This window comes from Callorhinchus milii, unplaced genomic scaffold (genome assembly GCF_018977255.1).
Source record: "Callorhinchus milii isolate IMCB2004 unplaced genomic scaffold, IMCB_Cmil_1.0 Scaffold10, whole genome shotgun sequence".
In the NCBI taxonomy this organism is placed as follows: Eukaryota; Metazoa; Chordata; class Chondrichthyes; order Chimaeriformes; family Callorhinchidae; genus Callorhinchus; species Callorhinchus milii.
In genome coordinates, this window is record NW_024704751.1 from 640,968 (window position 1) to 667,581 (window position 26,614).

The 26,614-nt window shown below is 40.7% G+C and overlaps 1 protein-coding gene across 2 annotated transcripts in view; it reads left to right on the plus strand.

Moving 5' to 3' along the window:
* The first annotated feature begins 7,400 nt into the window (after positions 1 to 7,400).
* Positions 7,401 to 26,614, plus strand: part of LOC103188456 (protein CASP) — a 174,105-nt gene continuing 154,891 nt past the window's right edge. For both annotated transcript variants that reach the window (XM_042338434.1, XM_042338435.1), the window contains exon 1: positions 7,401 to 7,523. In XM_042338434.1, coding sequence (XP_042194368.1) covers positions 7,461 to 7,523 — 63 coding nt within the window. In that variant the 5' untranslated portion in view covers positions 7,401 to 7,460. The remainder of the gene's footprint in view (positions 7,524 to 26,614) is intronic.

Genomic DNA, 26,614 nt, shown 5'->3' on the forward strand with positions numbered 1-26,614 from the left:
CATTTGTGAGGTGAGTGCTCAATCCACTGAGTTACAACAACAACAAAATTACGTTTGTATGGTGCCTTTCATATTGGGAGGATGTCTCAAGGTACTGGACAATCAGTGTTTTGGACCCGAGCTGGGGGTCGCGATCAGGGAGGGTGGAGAGCAAGGTGGGTTTGGGGGAGGGGGAAGGAGGGTGACTGAAGCCATGGTCAAAAAGGAGGGTCTTGAGAAGGGTCTTGAAGGAGACAAGGGAGGGGGTGCGGCAGAGCGACTACGGATGGAGTTCCAGAGGGTGGGGACAGAGTGGCTGAAGGCTCACCTGCCAATGGTGGGGCAGGCAAGAAAGGGAACTTGAAGCGGAGCCTGCTGAGTGGAGGGAGCGGGCAGGTTGGTAGGGGGTTAGAAGGTCGCAGAATTAAGGGGGAGCAAAGCCATTGAGGACTCTGAAGGTGAGGATCAGGATCTTGAACTGTATCCTCTGTGTGATCGGAAGCCAGTGGAGTCGGGCGAGGATGGTGGTGATAGGGTCACGGAGCCTGGTACGGGAGAGGACAAGGGCTGCAGAGTTCTGGATGATCTGCAGACTGTGGAGGGAGGAGTTGGGGAGGCCAACAAGCAAGGAGTTTGCATAGTCAAGCCTGGATGTTATGAATGTGTGTGTGAGGGTCTCGGCAGCCTAATGTGTGAGACAGTGATGGAGCCAGGCAATGTTGCGGAGGTGGGGGAAAGCAGAGCGGGATATAGCATGGATGTGAGGTAGAAAGATTAGTTGCAGATACCCATCTCCTTACCTCCCAGCTCCACCTCCTTGCCCCTCTACTCATAGACATCATAAACCTTTCCCTGTCCACTGGTACTGTTCCCACCCCATTAAAAACTGCTGTCATCACTCATATCCTTAAAAAACCCTCCCTGGATCCATTTCTGCTCCCACTACCACCCCGTCTCCAACCTCCCTTTCCTCTCCAAGGTCCTGGAATGAGTTGTTCCTTCCCAGCTTCGCTCCTTCCTCTCCTGCCACTCCCTTCACGAACCCCTCCAATCGGGTTTCCATTCTGCCAACAGCACAGAACGGCCCTGGTCAAAGTGACAAATAATAATAATAATAATAATAATCCTTGCATTTGATATAGCGCTTTTCACGTCGGGAGGACGTCCCAAAGCGCTTCACAGAACACACTGTAAAGTGAATTGACTGTATATTTGTGGGCCAATTGCGCACAGCAATGTCCCACATACAGTCGTGGATTGAAAATGATCAATTTATTATTTTTTTGTTTTGGAGGGATTATTATTAGGCTCTGTGTGGAGTAAGGAAACTTGCCCGAGGTTTCGCCCTCTGCCTGGGATTGAACTCAGGTCTCTCACTTGCAAAGCGAGTGCTCTAACCACTGAGCTACAGGACTCCACAAATGACATCTGTCACCCATCTATGAGCAGGGCTCCCTCTGCCTCCTCATCCTCCTTGAACTCTCTGCTGCCTTCGACACCGTTGAACAACAACAACAACAACAAGATTCCATTTATAAAGCGCCTTTCACGTCAGGAGGACGTCCCAAGGCGCTGCACAGTTGGGTCATGACCCGAGCAAGGGGCAAATGGTCAGGGTGAGGGAAGGGAGGGAGCGAGGAGGGGGGAAATGGTCAGGTTGAGGGGAGGGAAGGGAGGGAGCGAGGAGGGGGAAGAGAGTCGAGAGTGGAGCTGAAGGTTCGGTCAAAGAGAAAGGTTTTGAGACCGGCCTTGAAGGAGGAAAGGGAGGAAGCGGCGAAGGCACTGGGGGATGGAGTTCCAGAGCCTGGGGGCTGAGAGACTGAAGGCCCGACCACCGATGGTAGGGCGGTTGGGGCGGGGGACGTGGAGCAGACCGGAGCCAGAGGAACGGAGGGTACGGGCGGGTAGGTAGGGGGATAGTAGGTTGGAGAGAGCAAGACCGTGAATGGCCTTGTAGGTGAGGATGAGGATCTTGAAATCAATCCTCTGGGGGATGGGGAGCCAGTGGAGGCGAGCGAGGGTGGGAGTGATGTGGTCCCGAAGCCTGGTGCGGGACAGTACACGAGCTGCAGAGTTCTGAATGACCTGCAGCTTGTGGAGGGAGGTGGCGGGAAGGCCGGCGAGGAGAGAGTTCCCGTAGTCCAGCCTTGAGGTGACCACTCTATCCTCATCCACCGCCTCTCCTCTAACCTCAACCTTCATGGCTCTGTCCTTGACTGGTTCAGATTCCATATGTTTGCCTTTGACACCCAACTCTACCTCTCTGCCTCTATCCTTGACTCCAGGACAACTGCTGTGCTGACAGAATATTTGTCAAGTACTGGATGAGAGATAATTTTCTTCAGTTGAATATCAACAAGACTGAGGCTCTCCTGATTGGCTCTCCTCAGCACCTCCTCACCTCAGGTGCTGACAGCATCACCATCCATGGTTGCAAACTCCACCTTGCTAAGCCAGTCTGGAACCTTGATGTCTTGTTTGACTCTCCACTATCCTTTTTACCCCAGATCTGCTCCATGACCCGTTCTGCCTTCCCCCACCTCTGCAACATCGCCCAGCTCCGCCACTGTCTCACACCACAGGCCAACAAAACCCTCAAACATGCTTTCACTACATCGAGACTTGACTATGCCAACTCATTGCTTGTCGGGCTCCCCAAATCCTCCTTAGATAGGCTGCAGATCATCCAGAACTCTGAAGCCCGCGTCCTCTCCCGCATCAGCCTCCGTCACCTATCAGCCCCATCCTCGCCTGACTCCACTGGCTTCCCATCACACAGAGGATACAGTTCAAGATCCTGGTCCTCACCTTCAAAACCCTCCATCGTCTTGCTCCCCACTACCTCTGCGACCTCCTAACCCCCTACCATCCTGTTCGCTCCCTCCGCTCAGTGGGCTCCAGCCTGCTTCACGCCCCCGCCTTGCTTGACCCACTTTTGGCGTACAGGCCTTTTGCCACTCTGCTCCCTCCCTCTGGAACTCCATCCCACGGACCCTCGGCCTTGCCCCCTCCCTCGCCTCCTTCAAGACACATCTCAAGGCCCTCCTCTTTGACCATGTTTTCAATTTCCCTGCTTCCCCCCCCCGTCTTCCACACAGCCCGATCCCGACCCCAGGCTCAGGTCTGAAACTCTGTCTGTCCAGTGCCTTGGGATGTCCTCCCGACATGAAAGACGCTTTAGAAATGTAATTTTGTTATTGTTGATGTTGAGTATCAAACATGATATCAAGGTTCCGGACTGGCTTAGTAAAGTGGACCGTGCATCCTTGGATGGTGATGCTGTCAGTGCCTGAGGTGAGCAGGCACTGACGGAAGCCAATCTGGAAAGCCTCAGTCTTGTTGACATTCAACTGTAGAAAGTTAGCTCTCATCCAGGACTTGATGTCTGACCGACATTCTGTCAGGACAGCAGTGGTCTTGGAGTTGAGGGTGGAGGCAGAGAGATAGAGCAGAAGAATTCCTCACTGTTCAGGTTCATATGTTAAATGTGTTAAATTCAAGGTATCAAAGGAGCAAAAAGGCACTTCCATCCTCAAAAAAAGACAATGTATTTCTTCCCATTTGTTTCTATGCCACTAAACTCCTATTAAGTGCAAAATATTTCAGTTAAAAACAAATATTTTTTAGTTGCAATGAATCACCATGATGTAAGGTGCTCTTGCACCTTCTTGTTACATCGTCTGAACCATTAGTCACCCATTAATGACCCCCACTACCAGAACAGAAACTTCACGATGTGTTAATAGCCAATTCATAAAAGGTAAGAACCTGATGTGTCATCTTATTTTAGTAGCCTGGACTGGAAGGCTGAAGAATTTCCTAAAGAGTGTCTGCCAACTGTGCAATAAATGTTGCTTTGGTTTTTAAAAAAATTACTGTACAATGTTTTATGGGCTACTCCACTTAAAAGCATGTGGCTTAAGAGCATAGTTATTCCTTCTAGTCATTTTGGGTGCAATTAGCAGAGTGTAAAGGTGAATTTTTGATAATAGCAATATTTTTGTTGAAGTAATTTACATATTTCTTCTCAAGAACTTTTTCCATGTTCCTTTGTGATTTCATTCTTCTGCAGAAAAGTAAGTATAGATGTAGTTGAAGCTTACTTTAGTGCAGTCTGCACTAACTAAGGCGTTAGCCTGACATCTATTGTGTAGAACAGCTCACGAGAACATGGAAGTGAGTACTCTGTCTGGTACACTATTAATCTTTTTAATAATATAATACTTCTGATGACTCAGTAAGTTTATCCAGTGTATATCTGAGCCAAAAAGACAAGGAAGATTCCAGCTTGTACTGTTAACTTCAGCACCTTGGGAGGTCCTCCCTATGTGAAAGGTGCTATATAATTACGATTTGTTGTTATTGTTAACTGATCTGATGGGGAACTACAATCTTCCTCAGTGTCAAGACCAGGGCTGTCATCGATTAAATAGCATATTAATGTCAGTTGAAACAGTGAGTTATATATAAAAATATTTTGGAATAATTGGAGTATTAAAGAATATTTTAAATTTCTGTATAATTATATTATGTCAAATGGTGCTAATGAAATGGTCGGACTCTCCACGTTTAGAAAGTAACACTGTAGTTTTCATCAAGTCAGAATGACGAGGCATAGAAATGATAGGGTGTTGGCCAGAAGTTGAATTAGCTGTCAACAATATGAAGCCAGTGTTTTGGCAATTACTGTGTCTATGGTGACTTGGCATTGACTTACATTCCAACATTTACTGTAATATAAATTCAACCCAGTTTTAATGGGTCTGATTGGGTCATCTTGCTTATGATTGGCTACGAATGACATTATGAAGCTTTCTGGAGATGCAGTACATTGCTTTGACTGAGAACTTGATGCTTGTTTTAATATATCAAAGTGAGAGAAATACACATTGAACAAATAGAGTGCCTGTTTCCAGCATCAATGCTATAAAAAGTGATACCTTGAATTTTACAGTACTATTAAAACACACTAGCGGTGATCTGAGATTTCTACTTTTGTCGGTAGCTATTGGCATTTGGGCGCAGACTTGCCTGGACTGGTGTGGGTGTTTGACCCCACTGATCTATGCTCCAAAACATCAATCAGGATCTACTGGTTGGAGACCCCTGAAGTATAGCTTACCTATACCTCTTTTATGATTGTCCTGACACACCTGGATGATCTGTGTGAATCTGCACGTTCCTACCCACCTGATGGTTGTGTCAACAAGCTGGGGTGGTCCTTGGGTGCAGCACCCATGGGGGCTGATTCCAATTGAAACAACCCAGGACCATTACATCAACAATTAACAAGAGAGCTGCAGCTGTGATAAATTCACTTGTTTCTTCTGAACCAATTTAACTCGTCAAGGCACAACGTGCTGACATTTTCCCATAACATTTAACTCGACTCATACCAACTACCCCATAACATAGTCACGCTTAGACAGAAATTCTACAATTCGGCTGAATTTAATTATAGTTCAAGTCATTTGATATTGACAATTAATCTTCATCTGATCAAAACAACCAATTTATAATCAAGATTGTCATTCCACAGGACAGCTCGACACCAGCTAGCATTCCTAACTGAACTAAAACAATATTTTAAACAATAATCTATTTCTGATCACATCAGGTATCTGGGGCCTGGATTCAAATAAACGGAGACTTCTTTCATGAAGCTGTGACATATTTAATTAAAATGATTTGGGCAGTCCGATTCCCAGTAGGCACAAGTTCACAGCACAGAACATCTTATAATCTGTCACTTGAAATATTACGTTGGTGCAGTTAAAGATCTTCGTGTGGGACAACCATATAGTCGATATAACTCTGTAGTAGACCGTTACGCCACATGTGACCTATAACCACATGTACAACACACTGGATGCTGTCATCTTGATGCGAATAAAATTCACAGGTACCTTTGTTTAAATGTCGAGATTAAATTGGATAAAGGTTTATCTCAGCGATCAATGGGTGAATGTGTATGCTGGCTGTATTTACACATTTACTCGGGGGAAGGTTGCAAATCACAAATGCTAAAGGCACTTGAAGTCGAGCCCTCACTGATGCGGTACAGTATGTAGAGGTCCTTCCACGCTGTCTGGATCCACACTGCCTCCGACGCAGAGCATTGCTAATGTGAATTTCAAATTGGCCACACATTTGTCCCACATGCACTGCACTTTCGACATTGCTTTGTTGCTTTTGATGGAGTGGTACCAATGCCCAAGAGATGATATTAAGCATTGATGGGTGGCCTGGACTTCTATATTTCACTTCCCTTGTGACTGCTTGGGATCTCGAAACTCTTCTGGAAAGTGGGTCGGTAGTGGCTTAAGCTTTGCTACACCTCCACTTGTTTCACCCATCCCATCGAATAGCTCGTGACACCGTCCAGACTCACACATGAAGGGCAAATTGGGTGAGGTAGTGGAGGACGGCTTATGCCATGAATGGTCACCTTCAAGAGAGAAAGGGTGGGGGAAGAGAAAGGGGGAAGACAACTGGAAAGTGGAAAAACATTAGCAAAAGATTCAACAAATCCGTTTTTGTGGATTGATATCTCACTTGAAACATTGAAAACTTTGTTTTAAAAAAAAACCAAATTAAAATTCTGGGAGGACTTAAGATATAGCGTTGTTCTCTCGCCCCCTTACCTGAAAAAAATGCAATTGTTCCCTTCCCTTCTTTGTGAAGAGGAAAAAAAAATCTTTGTTTTTTTTTGTAATGATTTGTCCTGATCTAAGATATCTTCAAAACCAGGGAAAGGAAAAACTTTTTCCCCCCCCCCAAAAAAAATCATTTCCCCCACATAATTAGAGAAATTATGTCGATAATTTGGGATTTCTAGGAGGGAAAACGTCAAACCAAGGAGAGGATAAGGAAAAATGTGGGTTCCCCCCTTTTTTTTCAGACTTGATGTGACAGTAAAACCAGTAAACAGCAAAGTAATCATTCCAACCACCTCCATAAGCGAATTAAAAACAATGGCTGCAAATAGCATAATGTTCAAAACAACACCAAAACATTCTTTTTGAGGGTGTGTGTGTGTGTGTGCGAGAGAGAGAGAGAGATGGTGGTGAAGGATATTTATAGGTTGGCACATTTATTCTTGTGTTTTTTTTTGGGGGGGGGTTAAAAAAAAACCTAACACTTTTAGAAATAAATTCCCGTTGCTGTTGAGTCTTTTGAAACGATCCCCGTGTGCGAGTGCTTTCCGAAAAAAAAAGGGTTCAGTCTCGTCTTTGTGTGTTCACGGGAAGAAAAGCAGAGGCCACAGACAGCAATACCTCTCCTTTCCTTGTGCGAGGCTTTTTTTTTGGTATTGTTGTTGCTCTTTTCTCGCTCTCTCTCTCTCTCTCTCTCATGTTTTCTCTTTGCTTTCTCCCTTTGCCTCAACGATTCCAGCTCAGGTTTTGCTCTGTGCCGCCTCCCCTCAGCCCGCTCTGAACTCCAATCCAGTTCCTCTCTGTATTGCCTCAATATGTCTCAAGATGGCCGCCAATGTGGGATCGATGTTTCAATATTGGAAGAAATTTGATTTACAACTGCTTCAGGTCAGCGGCTTTTCGGCCTTTTTCTCCGGGCGGGGAGGTCTGGAGGGTTCTCCCGGGTTGCGCCGAAGCCCGAAAGGACGGGTTGCAAGGGACTTTTCGGGGAGTAATTGCCTGTTTACCGATTGATAAAGGTATCAGAAATTGATCCCCTCGGCTTGCTTTTGTGTTCAATCATCGATCAGCGCCGGCGCCGGGCCCAAGATGGCGCCCGCGCTCGAGCCGCGGCCGGAGCCGCTCTCGCGCGGCCCGAGCAACTTTTCAAACGCTTAACCGCCGCCCCGCGCGCTCGCTCGCTCGCTCAGCCCAGCCCCGCGCTTCCCACAGCCAAGTCCACCCGCCGGACCCCAGCAAAACTTTCACCTCCCGCGGCACCCAGACCCCCGCCAGCACCGCACACCTCGGCGGTGCTTTTACTTTTTTTTAAATATAAAAAACTTTTAATTCCCCCCCCCCCCACGCACGCACGCAAAAAAAAATCTATTCCGCGACGCGAGGGGGGAAAAAGGAGCGGCATCGATTTTGAGCTGCGCCGGCAGAGAGTGCCTGTCGGGCGGGCGGCGCTGCTGGCGGCGAGCCGGTGGGTGCTTTAGGCCGCACTCGGGGCTGAGGGGAATGAGAGCGCCCGGTCACGGTAGAGAGGCGGTGGGATAGGTTAGGAGGAAATAAAAGTTTGTGGAGTGTTTTTTTAAAAAAAAACTATTAACTTTTTTGTGAGGGGAAAAAAAAGTTGGGCTGTGTTTGACCACTTCGTTCGGTGGGAATGAAAGCTTCTGGGATTTAGCTGCTCGCCGGTGTCCTGCGCCCCCCCCCGCCCCTCTCCAAAAAAAGTTAGCAACTATTTTATCCGACTTTTGAGTCGAATTCATTGCGTATTTTTCTTTTTTTAAAAAAAACGACGCAGGTTTATTTCTGCAGGAATGTAGTTTGTGAAGAGACGCGGGGTCTCGGAGCTGTAACCGCCCCCGACGCTGCTCTTTATCTGTCTTAGAGCGGGTTCGTTGTCGCTATTTTATTTAAAACTTCTATTTCAAGAATCTGTTGTCTTCTCTCCCCCCAAAAAAAGTATTGGAATGAAACATAAATTTGAGTGACTTATTGGAATGTTTGTGCATTAACTTGCTTTTATATATATATATATATACACACGCATACGTGTGTGTGTGTATATATATATATATAGATGAGATATTTTTAGGATAGCTTTTGAAATCTTGTAACTTCTCCTCCTCCAAAAGAATCAAAGTTTGGGGCAGTTTGTTATTGTAATGAAATTGTGTTTGCAAAAACAAATCAGTCCCTCAGTCAGGAGCGAGTTGTGTGTGTGTGTGTGAAAAAAAATGCAACGAGAGCTTCTCTCTTTTTAACATTTCAAACGTTTTGGGCTGACGTTAGTTGGCGGTGAAAGGTTCGGCAATGGAATACGTTTCCCGTGCAAATGTGCATCAATGCACATCTGATTTCGTTTGCCATTTCGAAATACCATTTAGAGATTTTTGTGGTTCACTAGTGCACGAATCTGGTTTGAAGTCGCAGACCGTTCAGTGTGTGGGTATGCCGATATTGACCCCGATTCGATTGGAGCGCATTTTTTAAAAAAAATCAATAAAGTGGATCCTAAAGTGGCTTTAATTGTTCCCAGGAAAACCTGATTTTGAATATTAAGTGAAACCAATAATATGACTGCATGTGCAATTGTCGATTTGCTTAAATGTTTTTTTTAAAAAAACTGTCGGCTTTTGCTGTAATTATATTAAAATTTGAGTGCTTAGGTGGCAGACTGAATCACTTCTTTTTGATTAATTTTCTGTTTACTGATGCATACTTTGAAGATGAATTCTGACTAAGCGTGTCTGGTATGATAATCGTAGTGCGTGTCTGTATTGTTGCATTACATTTCTACAGCTTTAGTTGGGGGTTGGGGAAATAACCCTTTTCACCAGTTAGGTATGTTCATTGTTATGGAAATTCTGTAAAAGACAGTAGGATATGATTATACAGTATATTGTAGAAAATAATCTGTTTTGTTAATTTGTTTGAATTAATTTAGTTAACTGGAAATTAGTGAAAGTAATTAGCCAAAAGTGATTAATACATTAGAAATAATGTTCAAGAAAATCTCTAGAAAGGGTTATGATGATTTATTGCATGAAGTTGTACATTATTTTGGATTACACCAATTACATATGTCCCACAGTTTACTTTTGGTGTTTTAGATTATTTTAAATACTAAAGTACAATAAATGAATGGTGTGAATATTTTGTTTAACAAGATCACTTTCACTTATTTTTTAAATTTTGGAGAAAATCACACTCCTGTTCACCAACACTGGTGCCAGTGGCAGCACCTTTTAGGATGCTGTTTAATCAATATGTCCTTTTATGTGTACTACAATTTAGCGCATTAATATGTATTAGATAAGAGTACAAAGCTAAAATATCTATTACTCTAGCCAATTGCAAAGTTCTAATAACAAGTTTAAGTGGAAACATATATTTTAATTTTCCAAGGTGTTGGTAAATGGTATTGACACCTTTTTTTGTATATATTGGATAGGGTATTCAACTTTCTGGTGAATTTATAATAGTTTCTCCAATAAGAAATGTCTAGCGGTGATTTACTATTCTATAATTTTCCTGCAAGAAAATTGCAGCTCATCAGTGAGGGAGAGGAAGAAAGAAACCTTTACGACTTGTATTGCTGTGTTATTTCTAAAATACTAGTGAACTCTTGATTTAATACCATTGTAATTACTGTATTTTACATAATAAAAGCACACTGGACTGTCAAGCGCTAAGGAAGATAATTGGTCTGTGACATAAATATGACCTAAACTATGAATATAGCCTTTTACCCTATTATAAACCACTTATTTATACCATATCTATTTTAGCTAATATATATTGATTAGTGAAAGGGTTAAATGCAGTAGATTGGGCACCGCAACAATTTTTTTCAGCATTTTATCTTCAGAAAAAAGGTTGTGCTTGCAGTGCAGTGTAAATGCCATTGTTAAAAAATAAAAACATAATTTATACCACTATTATTTTTGACCTAGAACATTATAGAATAAATTGTCTTTAAAACAGATTGATCAGTTTATTTTCTGTTTATTTTTATGTGATTTGAAAGCAGTTTTAACAGAGACCTTTTATGCTTAGTGTGTGTATAGACCCTTTCTAGACTACGCAGAATAAGCTTCCTTTGTGTTCCAACATTCTTGAGATGGCGAGGCCCCCTGGGCTGTACTTGACACCTAGATGATTGTGAAGTGCTTGGCTGAGGATTGTGGCCATCTTTCTTTTCTCTTCGCTTAGCAAAATAATTTCAGAATTTCCAGTGTTGAATCTGTATGCTACTTTCATGGTGGGCACATTTTTTTTCTTAGCTGTGTGCATTTTTAAAAGTAATGTAAATTGAATGTATTTTGTAAACTTATGTTTTGACTCCTGGGTGAGGGATTCTCAGGTTGATTTAAAGCTGCATCTTCAGACATAAGGCCTTGGTACAGGGTGTTCCACTCAATGTCAGTGTTTAGCTTTAACCTGCCAGCTGGAAAGGTAACAGTAATTTGAAGTTTTTTTAAAAAAAAGGTCTGTGCCTTTTCATTATTTTATTACCTTCTTTACAATTTCTGAACAGATTCCAATTTATTTCATAAATTTATGTATTTAGGTTGGGTTAAAAGAGGAGTCATCAGTAAATTGTTGAAATGATTAGGCTGAAATAACTGTAAATTTATATATGACCATGTTCTATTTTTGTGTTGATCTAGTACTGTGAATTTCTTGTGACTGGATGACGATGACTGCAAAAATAGTCAGGCGTTTTCTCACTGTTTTCTCATGATTGGAGTTTAAGTTGACAATCTTCCTTCTGTGAAAGACAGCCAAATTTGGAAATGGGTTCTCTGTGTTCTACAGAGTTTTAGGAGATGCAGTGATTAACCCACTTGAGATCAGTTAGTATGGAGAGGGCAGGGTTTTCTACAAACATGCCTAAATAGCTGGAAGATGTTCCCTGCATGCTTTTGAAGGCTTGGCTGTCAAACTATTTGAAGGACTTTAGCTCCTATTACTATGGAGCACACAAAGTAACTATTGGAACCTAGTGCATATGAGCACTATTTTTCTCTTCCTCCCCCTCTCCTAAAGCACCGTGCTGGAAAACAGTTAGGCGGATCACCATTCCTCGTGTGTATGAACCCAGACAACAATTTTGGCAGGCTTTTTGTTGATATTTCTGTTACTGCCTCATGTGAACCTGCAAAGGATTTCCACTAGAGATAACTGGATAGAGTTCAGCATAATTTTTGATGGCTAACTTTTTCTTTCTCACTCTTTTCCCCCTCTTCTCTGCCCCCGTCCCCTCCCCCCAAAAAACCTGGCAAATTGTAGCGCCTAAGTGTGATGAGGTACCTCGGGTGATTGTATCTGGAATCTTTCTTGTTGAATTTCTCTGGAGTTACTCAAGTTGTTGTTGGTGCACTAAACTCCTTGATCCATTAGGGATTATTAATTTGTTAGTAGCTAGTATAAATCGGTGGACGATTATCACATTTTGTTTGCATTCTGGCTGTCAGAATCTTGTTATGTAAATCTTTGTTTGCATTTTGGCAGAATTTAAAGAGGCACAGTGGTAAATTTGTTTCAGATTAGCAACCAGCACCAGACCCTTCTAGTTTGTAATAGGCCAATGGAATGAAAGAGCCTACCTGTAGACAGGATTACCTGTAGACAGGATTGCCTTCTGAATGAGTGCGGGATAGGTTTGGAATCTGGAAATGGATATATGAAAATCTGCAGGGCTGTGGGGTAATAGCGGGGGAATGGGGCTAGTTGGTAGCTCTTTCAAAGAGCTGGCACAATCACTTTGAAAGAGCTACTGAATGGCCTCCTTGTGTGCTGTAAGATTCTATCATCTGGCCTGTTCAATATGGACACTTTTTAGAGTTGTATAGTCTTCCTTTACTGGAATGTAAGTTGGCCTCCCTAATGGCAATTTGGAGTGTGGATCAAACATGTTTAAACGTGATGAAGATGATACTGGATTTGCTTAATTTGCACTTGCTGCCATTTTTGTCAGCCCCGATTATAATTTAGAAAATGACCTGCGTGCATGTTAAGTATCTAGGATTGTTAAGTACAGTATCCCTAAGTCCATTTGTCCCCATCTGTGTGTGGAAGATGGTGGAGTAGAATTATGACACCTTAAAAATAGGGCCAAATTTTCCAGGGGTAATGAGGTAGTTGATAGGAACATAGGAACAGGAGGAGGTCAATCAGCCCTTCGAGCCTGTTCCGCCATTTAATTAGATCGTGGCTGATCTCTACCTCAACTAATGATATAATGAAGTGTCTTTTCATTGGGCATCATGAGATCAAATAAATGAAAGAAGACCTGAAGCTCAGTGAAACAATGAATTCCAAGAATTTCCAACCACTTCCACTACCCAGCCCTAAGGCCTCGTACCATTTAAAGTTATGACAATCTTGGCAGTTTGCCATAATGGTGTTATCTGTTGGATCAGATTATTCAACTTTATTTCTGACTGTAAACAAATCACACATTAAATTTGCAGTTTAAAAAAAAGTGTATGTTTATTTAAAAAAGTGCTGACATTTTTTAATGCACCTATTGCACAAATAATAATAATCCTTGAAATTTAATATAGTGCTTTTCACATTTTCTAGATATCTCAAAGCGCTTCACAGAATATACAGTAAAGTCAATTGACTGTATATTTGTGGGCGAAACGCAGCAGCCAATTGCGCACAGCAGTGTCCCACAAACAGTTGTGGAATGAAGTGACGGATTTATCTTTTTTCTTTTGAGGGATTATTATCAGCTGTGTGGAGTAAGGAAACTTGCGTAAGGTTTTGCACTGCCGGGAATCGAACCCAAGTCTCTCACTTGTGAGACGAGTGCGCTAACCACTGAGCTACAGGACTCCAATGATACTTCATATAACTTATCAACTTACTGTCTGAATAGTTATGTCTTCATTAATCTTGGTCTTAAAAGTAACCTTCCTCCACTAGACTGAATCAGACTTTTTGTAAATAGACCACCCACATGGCAGAGACTGGTCAAGTAACTTGAGTATAAAGGAGCATGTATGTGATTCTGTGTTGCCAATATATACAGTGCATCAATTTTTGTCATTGGATCACACTTTTCTAAATGTGGGGGTTTTGCTGCGGCTTTTTAACTTTGAGTTAGAGGCAGCATTAGTAATAAAATGTATTGCTGCAAGGAAGGAGAGGAACAGTGACGACTATTGAAAAAGAGGTTGAAATTGAGTTTATTTGGGTCACAAGGTGACAAATATTGTTAGTCTACAGTCAGAACTGCCTATAAAATAGTTACTGCACTTTAGCAAATTATTTGAAGGGCTTTCAGATTTCCTACTGAGGTGAAAGGCACTAGCTGTATCCAATAAAAGGATTATTATTATTTATTATTAGAGGAGAGAGAATTTAGTATTGCTGCAAATTTTGAGTGATTTTTAAAGGTATTTTCTGGTACCTATCAGTGTAATTTTTGGAGTTGATGGGAAATCTCCATATTGGAATAAATAAATTTGCTTATGAACTTGCTTACGTAAATTAGAATGAGGATCACTGAGAAATAAATTATTTAACACCCAAAGGATGTATGTAATTTAAAATGAGGGGATAGATTTTTATATATTAATCTAAAGTTTCATAGCTTGCTAGTATACAATATGTGCTAGTATGTGTTTTGTTCAGCAGTTTGGATAGTAACATTAGTCACCTTGTGGTGCAAACAAATTTAATTTCAACGCTGCTTTCTCATTTTATGCAGTCGGATACTCTTGCTGAATAACCTATCAAATGGGTGGGTAGTTCAGTCATTGAATCTGAATTGTTGGCTGGCTGTGAAATTGCCCATTTTCATACTTTATGCTTGTAAAACAGCATTGTAAAACAGTTGTACATTATTGGAAGGAAGCAACTGTAATAATATTTCATATGTTTAAGAAAACTATTTGCAGAGTCTAAAGTTTGCAGTTTGTAATATTTGCCTATATAATCCATAGATTTAAATATTTATTAATTTTTTACCCCCCTTATTTTCTTCTTTCTCCCCTTCCCCATAATTTCCTTTTTACTGGATAATTTTCCACAGGTGCTAGGTGGTCATCGGTACTTTGTTCAAGTGGTGAGAGCGTTGACTGTCATTGTTAGTGGATTATTTGATATCACTAAGCCTATTGTCTGCATGTGCACCTCCAGCAGGGGCTCCTGGATAGCGAGAGCTAATTTTCCCCTCCCTAATTCAGGCTGGTGAGACCAATTGTAGTGGTCCCTATGTTGCCCTTTACCCCAATTCAGTTAATGCATTGGGCACAATGAAATTACAGTCTTGGCATAAATGCAGAGCTCTACAGGGAGCTAATGGTGATTTGGATTTGGATCAGTTTGTTTATTACAAGCGTGATTGTAATCAATTTTCTTCACATGTCTTGGGTGTAAAATTTTATTCTGAAGTAACATTGACTGATTTAAAATAAACACTGGCCTGTTCAATTAAGACAAGGTAAATCTTTTTCTAGGCTCCAATTCAAATGCATATGTTAGACTGCCTCTGTGAAAGGAAAGTTCATTTTTAATTTCTGAGTGTGATGACAACACCAACAACAACAAAATTACATTTGTAAAGCGCCTTCGTGTTGGGAGGACATCCCAAGGACCAGATGACCAGAGACACTCAGAGCTGTGTCTAATTTTGAGGTATGAGAAGGGACTATCTTTTCAGGAATTTGTAACTGTTGATTCTAAATGTTCTGAGGACTTAACTGCTGATTGACATATTGTAACTGAAATCTATGTCCTTTTTAGAAAAGTCCACACAATTTTTAGAAAAATCCACATGTTATCTTTTTCAGCATTGACTAAAATGGAGTCCAAACATCACAGGTAGAACAGTCAAGCAGATTGATGACCCATAATTACTGCAAGCTACTTGAGCGCAAATAGTAATTCTAAAGTTGCTAATCTTTAATGTTGCAACATGGAATAGAAAGTGCTCACATTGTGACACTTAAAAGCAGAATGAAGACTCCTTGTAGAATGGTTTTGCCAGGGACCTTGTTTATATTTGAGTACCATTGAAATATCAAGCATTAAATCACTACAATGACCTCAATAGCTTAGCAACCATGACTAACCTGCTGTATTATGTCATCAGCTCACTGCAGCAGCTGGCCTCACTGGCACTGGTGTTTCCAGTGTAAAATTTCTAGTCTGGGAAATTGTATGTGTGGTGCACAGCTTCCTGGCTGTGCTAAAAATACAGCCAGTTAAAATAAATACTGCATGATTCCCCCCATTTAACTTGCCAATGAAGGATCCTGAAAAAAACAGTGTGCATTTTATTTCAGGGAGAGGGAGTGTAGCATATATGTAATTCACAAATTAATAATCTGAGTTTTATGTTTTGTGAGTCTTTACAATCTTGGAGTGAGACAGCAACTGAAATGCTCATAAAATGATTGCAGCAATATAGCAGATGTGTGCCTTCTATATTACACAATTGTTTGAAGTGGTTCTGCAATACTAAAGATTTGTGCTGGTATAGAACTTGCCAGTTTACATTGCAGAGCATCACTTGAGCAATAGACAAATCATTGCACACATGTAAGTTTGCGATAATTACTTGAAATCGTTGAATTTTGTTTCTAATTTCTATGTTTTCCTGGTATCTGGCAAATGTCTGCACCAGTAACTAAGTCGGAAACTGTACCCTTGGACTGAATGAGCAGACTTTGATCTTGTCTCACCATTGGGATGTTCCTTTGGAGGTGCCATTGAAATCACCTCGAGGTAGCATTAATGCCTCTGGAGGCAGTAGCACTACAGAAAAGTTGGGCTGCTGCCATCTGAGGCTTTGTGACGTGAAGGGGTTTATACTGACACCATACAAACTGCCAAATATGTTGTACAGTACTGAAATGGAAGGACTCATTATGCGTGATTGCTACTGTTAGTTGACAGTAAAAATGATGCTGAATTTATTAAAACTTGTTTTCAAAAAGCTCTTCTGGATATGTTGGTGTGCAAGAACTTATTAAAGAAGAAATTAATTTAATACTAGCTAGAATTCAGAATTTCAAAGAGCTTCAATTTATTTCGAAGTGATTGAAATTAAGTTCCCTGTGATAACTTTTTTGTGCAAAATTGAGCCGGTGAGGGTTATTCCTTCCAGTTAGCTGTACAATTCAATATTTTTTTATTGCCGGAGGGGGGGTGGGGGCAGAAAGAGGAGAGAGTTGACAACTTCTGGCAGTAAGTGGATAGCATGAAATCTGTAAAAAGATAATCTCTCAAAAAGAAATGAAATGTCAATCAAAATTGTCTGATTCAGATGTTAGTGTAAATGCTGGAAAAGCAAGCAGTCAGTTCTTATTGTTTGTTTGCTGCATTTCTATTTTTCCAGTTTGATTGACTCCTAGAAATAAGGTTGTTGTCAGTGATTTTAGTCATATGCACATATTATTGTTAATGTATTATGCAGCTACAAAATTTCTGAAATTGTGCTGGAAGTTCAAAAGGTACTTGTATATTTGGAATTGTTTGGTTGCATATACTGGGCACTCATCTCCTGTTAACCCTGCAAGCCAAAGCCCTAACAAGTAGGATGGTCTTAGCTGGACAGCAGTGGAAAAGCTTGCCAGGCAGTGCTCTCAATGGCAAGCTATGTGGTTTTAGCAGTTAGACTCCAGCATTATCTGAATACACACTATGGGGTCCCCAAGCCTTGGCTCTTGCCAACCTGCCCTACAGGGAGTGAGTACGTAATTGGTTGATTTGGGGCCAGAACTGGTTAATATGAGGTACCAGAGAAGGCTTTAAAATACATGTTTTAGTTTTTTTCACAAAATGCTTCCATTCAAAATTCCCTTACTTCAGTGACATTTTTTTCCCCCTCATGTGCTGCCTCTCACGCTGTAGCTGCTGTGAGTGAGATTGCTTGTTTAGTGAGTGGTTAATTGTGGACAGGTTTGTTGGATCTGGGTGAAAACTCACTTCGTGTAGCACTCTTACTGCCAATAGAGTGAGGGGGACTTTTGGTCCTCAACTTGCTGATGTTAAACTCAGGGCAATGTGTTTAACCTACTGTACTTGAGTTACATTTGTCAAGCTTTGAAGTACTGTGCTCTAGGTGTCTGCATTTGCTAAAATAGATTAGGAAAATGTTGATATTACACGGGTTGATTTGGAAGGGATATTCACACCCATTTTATCTGTAATTGTAGAACAGCTGGTTGAATCATCACCCCATCAAATTATACAGCCCTATTATATATACTTAATTTCTATGAATACTTTGCATATACATGCCTTACATGATTAGTTATTTATACTGCAATATTCAGTAGGTCACAAATTGGTTCCAATGAATGAAGAACTTATTTAAAAGGTTCATACTCTTCCTCCGCCTTCCACTTACTTTCCCTCTTTCTCTGTCTCTTATGTCATTTATTATCTGTGAGAAAGAGATTGAGTTGCTCCGGAGTTCTGTCAACACTCTCAAAGCAGACACCAAGATGATTACAAGAGCAGTCCAGGTATAACTCCTCCCTTGGATTCTTCATTCTCTTGTTACAGGGAAGTATTCTTTATGTGATTCAGGATTGGGAACAAAACTTGTGTGCAATAGTCTTTTGGTGCTTTCAGTGATTGTAGGAAGGGTGTTTTTGAATGCTTTTGCATTTATTTGTCGTATTTGCTGACTGTTCACCACTACTACTTTGAAGTATTTCAGGTGGATGTTAAAGATGCCGTAGTTCTATTCCAAAAGAAAAGGGAGTTTATCCTGGCCAACAATTGTTAGAGCCAACGATTTTTGGGGCTAACAACACCCCAGATAAAATTGGTTCGTGGCTGTTTGTGGGACATTGCTGTGTGCAAACTGGCTGCTGTGTTTCACCCACAAAAAAGTCAAACCACCTTACAGTATATCATGTAAAGCACTATGAGACGTCTCAATGACATGATAAGGCGCTATATCAAATGCAAGGTTATTATTACTACATTTACAATTTTGTTTGACCTTTTCTAGGCTTAAAGTATTCTAGACATAAATACTCACCATATATGTTCTACACATATCTAAGGTTTTGAGATCAGGGAGTATTTCGGTACATCAGAGCTGTGATGTCCTTTGGCACAAGTTGGTATAATGTATGTTTATGCTTACAAAGCTTTCCACGTTGAGCTGCTGACCTCTGTGTTTTGCTGTGGGGTGGTTTAGTCACTTCCTCACAAAGGTGGAGGAAAGCCTCACCAAGTACTTGTATGCAACTCTGAGCAGCTGATTAAGTGGCCAAGACGAGGAGCCTTGTACAATGAACAGCAGCAGTTATATTATTGTGTGCAACATTTAAAAATGTATTGCTTTTCTGAGTCAAAGTTAAACAGTACACTTTTTAATTAGCATTGGATTTGAATTGGTGAATTTAAGATTGATACAGATTCTTCAGAAAGCTGATTTTAATGTTTGTTGTGGTGGCTTGGGTAGTCATGGTAGAAAACTGTTCCCTGCACATTGAATTCCTGATATGGTTTGGAGTAGGGATTTCACAGTGGTGGAGTGCCCATACCTTTTATGTACCTCCAAACAGTAAATACCAAGGGTAGATTCTTAATGGGATTGCTAATTCACTCGGTAGACGAATGGTGGGTGAGAGGAAGATCTTGGATGAACGTAAGGAGAATATACAAAATGGTTGAAGTAGAATGAGCTAAATTAATATTGAATAATCTAGATTAAACAGGAAATGAGAATCCACATCCCAACAAACTTCAATTCAGAGTGGGAAGCAGTGGAAATGATTCAGAATGTTTGCTCTGTTCCTTTTTTAAAAAAAAATGAATTTGGACTAAATTCACTTTCTGTAAGTTATAGTAAACTGCAATTATGTCTTCGTATAGTTTACAATAAAATGCTTTTAGTATTTCCTTCTGACCCTGCCATGGTTTTACAGAAACTACTGCTTCCAGTAGTAGTGAGATCTAAGTAAGTGGACCAGAATTACATTTCCTGCTGATGCCTCCGTTTGTGATTCCTGGGCATGTGTAACCAGATGTGGCGTGTGGAGGTGATTTCATGGGGAGATTTTGACATTGAATCGATGCCTATATCATGGTTACACCTCACTTTTAGCATTGATTAACTGTGTAGCATAACTGGGGCATTAAACTTAGACATTTGATTCTGTGACCAGCTGACCCTCAATGCAGAAAAGTTGCTGTATGTCTGTCTCTTTGTGAATGGTTCACATTCTTAAAAATAATTTTGACTCCATAAATTTTTCTGTGGTGCCATGAGAGTTTGTCAAGCATCTAAAACTGCTTTTTTGAGTACTAGAAACTGCATTTTAGTCTCAACATTTATGCCAAAAATAACCATTTGTTTGCCAGCGAGTTTATTTGACCTGCTAATGGATTCCAGCTTGTTTGTGTCAACGTGAAGAATTCAGAGCAGATGCAACATGTAAACAAAGTGGTTTTACTGCTCTGAAGATTGGATCCCGGTTCTTTTTTTAATGTTGCAGTGTTAATTGCATGCAAAGTTAAGGAAGAACAGAAATTTGTCCTCAATGATCTGATAGTTCATTATTTATTTTTATCCTCCTGCAATTTGATTGCATCACATACAGGTGGTGACTCATGTTGAGTACATTACTATAATCTTGGTGAGCCTCTACCACATAGCCAAATGGCTGTTCATGTGTAAAACTCTACCTGAGAGAGAACGAAAAGGGGAAGGTGGTGGTGTTACAGCCAATCCCAAACCATTAGTGGCCACATAGGGACACTCTCTAACTGGATTGCTTGAATCAGGTTTAGGAAACCTGGCTATTATTGCATCTCCCTATGTTGGAGGCAATGATACCACTTGCAGTGTATCCACCCCTGCTCCATTTACTTGCACAGAGCAGGGATTGTTTCTGGAACTTCTCATGTTTGCAGGACTGGGTAGTACATTTACCACACTAATATTTACCTACTGAGCAGTTGATGGAATTTTATTTTGTTTCTCATGAATTTCAAATCTGGTAGCATGAAACTAAAAATGCAATAATTTGTGAACTCTAGCTCTTAAGATTCTACAAAACTGTTGATGTTGTAGTTTGATGTTGCGTGCATGACCTAATAATGCTTTGAAAAGGCTAGTGGCATCGTGGTTGTTTCCTCATTTTCTGTGCTTTATGTATGCATTTTAGCCATGTTAATGCTTAGTGTTTAAGTTGAGGTTCCCTCTCTCTATGTCCTGGTATTTCTGTGGACTCCTGCTAAGCGTATGTTAATTAGGACAATTCTGGCTTAAATGTGAGTTTACGGCACAAACATTTTGCACTTCAGTATATCCCCCATGTGAATTCTGATCTTTTCAATTATATATCTGTTGATGGCTCATAGAAACAGGCCTATTTTACACCTCATTAATCACCAGTACTAGTCAACACAGTGCACTTATTTTTAAACTCATATTAAACTGGTCTATTAATAAATGAACATTTTTTTCTGCTTCCCCTCCATTATGAAGGCTATCATATTTGGATTCAATTCCACTGTTGGTGTCACTAGTCTATGGTAATTTGCTCAAGTAGCTGTGCTTCTGCATGCAGTGTTGATATAAATAATGAGTTGTGGAAGGCTGTGCCACCACTGGATGATGGAAGTAAACTTGATGTCTACATTTTCCAGAAAGAGTCACTGGAAAATCATCAGGTATGGGGCTTCTTTTGTTTTCTGTAGCCAACAGTCACTGAGCCTGTTTCAGTTGCTCCATTCAGCAAACAGAATAGATGGCGGATAAAACCTGCAACTTTCTAGATTTGTATGACAAAGAGTCATTCAAACTTGTGGATTTTAACAACTGAGCCAGCAAGTTCAGACATACATTGGTGTTTGTACAACAGCAACAACTTGTTTATAAAGCATCCCTCACACAGGGTAGTGTCTCAGAGTGCTTGAGAATGATGTTGAGCTCAGGTTGATCTTCAGGTTACGCCTGAAGACTTTCCTCTTCAACCGTGCCCATGGTCACCTCCCCACACCCCTGGTCTTCAAGCATGACCTGAAGATGATAATAATAATAATTCTGGCATTTGATATAGCGCTTTTCACGTCTTCTAGACATCTCAAAGCGCTTCACAGAATATACTGTAAAGTGAATTGACTGTATATTGACTATCTTGAGCAAAACGCGGCAGCCAATTGCGCACAGCAGTGTCCCACAAACAGTCGTGGATTGAGTGACCAAATTTTCTTGAGGGATTATTATCAGGCATATGGAGTAAGGAAACTTTCCCAAGGTTTTGGCCTGCCGGGAATCTAACCCAGGTCTCTCGTTTGCAAAGTGAGTGCTCTAACCACTTAGCTACAAGCTGGGGGAATAGGGGCAAGGTGGAGGGATAGAGGAAGAGTGTTCCAAAGTTTTGGGGCATAGTAGCTGAAAGGAAACTGGTGAAGAAAAGTCCATTCGGGAGATGACAAACTGATGGATGACTGTTTCAGCTGCGTCTGTGGTAAGGCACGGTTGGAGGCCTGCAATGAGGTGGAGGAAGGCGGTCTTGGTCAGGGACCAGATGTGGGGAAGGAAGAAGAACTGTGGGTGGAACCTGATGCCTAGGTTGCGCACTGGTTCGGTAAGTGAGGGTATAGGAGGTCTGGAGGGTGAGGAATGGGACGTAGGGGAGGAGGATGCAGCCAAGCGGATATTTTCAGTCTTTGACACAAAGACGTCTAGGACCTCTTCGCACTTTGGTTTGAAGTGACGATGGAGGCAGCTTGGGGGTGGGTGTGCGGAGTAGTTGATAGATGGTGGAAAACAGTGCCTTTGAGTTTTTAGCCTCCAAAATGCTTTTGGAGTACTATCCATGATGAGATTTGGGCATGTTCATGTCCTAGAAAAAAATTCCCAGGTTGCTAATTCTGCACAACACTGGCCTGGGTGGTTAGTTACAAAGGAATTATTGCACAAATTGTGATGTTTGCTACAGAATTGAGTGGGGGTACAAAAAAAATTATCACCATGTTTTAAGAAAGCCTATGTGTCTGGGACGGCAGTGATATCAATAGTTAACCAGGTTATTGTAGGTGTGGGTTGTGAGAAAATATCGATTTGATCGAGGATATTCTGCTTGGTTTTCATTGTCACAGTTAAAAGCTCTTTTCTGCTACACAGAAAGGTTGACGGATGTTACTCTGCACATAAAAGCAGAAGAATAGGTAAAAGCAATAAAGGAGCAGAATGGATGTGACATTGGTTAGCTTTATACAGAAAAGCTATTTCAAATGGCCTGTGGAAATGGTTGACATGCTTTAAGGCCTGGATACACATTGAATCTGGGTTCCTTTTGTACTCTCTGATCCATGTTGAGCCTTGACATTTGAAAATGTTCCAGTTTGTAGAATGGAACTAGAAACCCCTGCACTTTAACCGAAAACTATTTACTCAGCATATATTCACAATCAAAATGGATACCAGTGAAAGAGAATATGGTATAATAAATTTTAAATTTGAGGATCAGCAGGGGGAGGGGGTGGGGGCCTGTATTTTTTGTGACAAGGTCTACGGGTGACTGTCTGCAGTATCTTTAGTGGATTGACACCACAGTAAAGAATTTAGTTGTTTATATAAAATGCTGTATCCTGAATAATTTTACAAAAATAATAAATGAGATTTAACAAGATTTGAAAGGACACTTTCTTTACTGAAAATGTTGAGCAAATGTGTTTGAATTTTTCTTCTATTGATGAATTAAGAAATTATATTATCTGATTGGAAACATTTCATCAGTTTGAGGGAAATGCACTTCCATCTTCCAAAATTACCTTTGAGGTAGAAATTAATGGGTAGGTTTAATTTATATATAAAATTTAATTTTACTGTAATTATTTAGAAAACGTGGGTAATTAGGTGGCTGGATAAAGCTCTATTCGTCCCTTTGTAAAAATAAATGGGATTTAAAACTAATTCCTTTTTTGTACCTATAATAATCCTTGCATTTTGATATGTCTTCAAGGTCTTAAAGTGCTTCACAGAATGTACTGTAAAGTGGATTGACTATTTTGTGAGCCAACTATTTCACTAGTTGGCGTTCTGTTGTTTGGTAACCTCCATACATTGAGATTGTATGTGGTGCACTAAAACATTTCTATTGTAAAGTGCTAGAGTACAGTTTTTTTTGTGTGCCCAAGTTTTACGGAGTTTCAAACGGAAATCCCATGTTGAAGTATAGACATTGCATTCTATTTTCCGGAGGTGCTCTTATTATGAGGAATTGCTTTCCTTGTTTTTTTTGGTGAGAATTAGACTGAACCTGTAGTACTGGCATGTTAACATTTAATCAATAGTATTTTCTGATGAGGTATTGGATGGTTCTAATACTGAATGTTCCTTACTCTTTGATTGTGTTATTTGCCAATTTTGCCGTTCTTCTGCAGGGCTACCGTTTCTCTCTCATTCACTTGTTTAGTTTTAGGACTTGAATAATGAGGTTTAGCATAGGAGGATTGTTTTCTGCAAGTGAGAGACTTGAAGGGTATCCCAGAAAACTGCCAGCTTGAGCCACCACCTTCAGCAGAGAGGAACTTGTTAGAAATTTCAGACAAGCTAAATGTATTAGCAGTCTCCTGTTTGAATCACTGACTAGATAACTATTTCATTTGGCTCAACATTGAACAGAGGTGTGAGGTGCCTCACCTGCAGGAAGGAACCTAAAATAGGCAGTGGCTCAACATTGAGCCAAATGTTAGCATCTCGTTTCAACTGTTTACAGGATGATATTGGCAGGACATATTGTCTGGTCAGAGTATGTTGATTGTGAAACAGTAAAGGGAAGAAGGGATAAAATTCTGGCAACCAAATCGAAGTAGAACCTTTGTTATAAAAATCTGATTTAATGTGCAAAGCAACAGAGAATTTGCACCACTAAGGGACACCAAACTAGATTGTGGAATGGAGGGGAAGGTACAAAAGAAAACGAGGACAAAGGCTACACAGCTACGTCACTGCCTATACATGCAGCAAGGTGTCATTAATCAGTGTCACAGAAGCTAAAATTAATTCTTGCTGCCCTCTGAATGCACACATTTGTTTCGATTAGCTCTTTGTTGCTATTAGGTGGGTGATATTTTGAATTCTGGTAACCATTCTTCCCCCCCCAGACCCCCCCACAGATATTTTTTTTGCCTGCATTATCCTCCCCACAGTCATACAGTTCTTCATACAAAGGACATTCTAACCCAAAGGATATCTCTGTGCCAGTGCACCCATGATCCCTGGTTGACATAAAACTAGGGGTGTTGCCTCCCTCCATTGCCTCAATCTATTCACCCCACCCCCCGAGAAGCTCAAGCCTCGAGTTATTATTTGTGCTGCTGCCCACCAATTTCGGTTCTTATCTGACTTTGCGTATGGTTGAAACGTTTTTAAAAACAAGTTCTGCTTGTTATTAGATTGTTTTTAGAGTAATGTGATTAATTTAAATGAATGACCTTTCCTTTTCCATTTTTACATATCGTGTCTGTCTTGAGATCAAGTTTCCCATTTGATTTGAAAAGAAAATTATATTTAACTTTTTGTTGCTGGCTGACTGAGGCGTACCAGCTATTTTGCTTTCTCCACTTCTAAATTTATCAGTTATTTTCTCCGACTTTGTTGTCTTGTACCATTCCTGACCTAGGAGAGTGCGCCCACCTCTGACCTAGGCCTGAATGTTTGCTAAGAATTGCACGAGCGATGAGATGATTTGCTCTTGGTTTTGTAATTTTAATGTACACTAGATATCTGACAATAGAACGTGCTGACAATCAATGGCAAATTCTTGTTCAGACCTTGAAGTAATAGTCTTCCAGTTGCTGAAGTGTGAACTTGATGCATCACTGACACTGAGTGCATTATCAGTGCCATCTGCACTCCCGGCACCTAACAGCACAGGGCCTGAATAAAACAACCCCGCAAAATTAACAAAAAAGAGCTGATATCCTGGTGTGATTGCAAGTCATTGATTTACTCTTTGGGTTCACATGATGGTTGTAAATCATTCTTGTGTCTCATGAGGTCATCTGATCTACTCTGTTAGATTGCTTCCTTGGTAATCACTCTTAGGCACTATTATTTTGTTGAATGTTTGTTTGCTTCAAGTTTGGGGAGTTCAACAGATGTGAAATGTGAAGAGAATATGCTCCACCACTGGTGTACCTTTCAGTCACTTAGTTGCTTGTCTGCTATATAGTTTAAATCCAACCGAGCAGGAGACCTGAATGGGATTGGGGTAAACTGATGCTCTTGATATTGCTTTGTGTAGCAAAAAGTGAAATTTATCTAAATTTGATGTGCCTTCTAAATTAAATCTATTAGGAAAATTGAATACGTTTTATAACCTGGGAGTTTGGTCATTCCTCAAAACTTGCTAATTTGTTGATCTCCCTGCTGAGTCCTCTTATTACAGTGCATATCAGTGTCGGTCAAAATTTTTATGTCACAAATTCATGTTCTCTTGGTGAAATCTTTAAAACTCCTTTATCTAGGCGATGCAGAAGCAAGTTCCATGGGTTTTCATTGTGAACAGAAGGTATCTTGTATATGGGTAGTAATTGAAAAAACAACAGGTACATTTATCATTAAAGATAGTTTGCGTTGGTGCTGGCATATCTTGTCTTTTTTTTCTTGTGTGCGTTTATTGTGAGTCAAGAGTAAGTTTGCAAATAACATGAAGAGGTGCCAGAGAGGGACCAAGTTGCGTGCTAACAAAATACAAAAAGTTTTAATTTTATATAGACATCTTCATATAAGCCTGATCTGATGAGGAAGCACTGGTTAAAGAGAATATTCCTGGTTTCAATTACTGTACCTCTGTAGATGTCCAATATATTCTTAACTGTTTATTGTGATCATTCTGATTTATTCTTGTTTTAAAGTATCATTTGGAGCTAGTTGGTATATTTAATTGGCATGTACTTTACCAAAAGTCTGGCATTTTGTGAGATGATTTGTGCTGACTCTAAAGCACTTACACTCAAATTCATTATACTGCTAGTTGATTCAGACT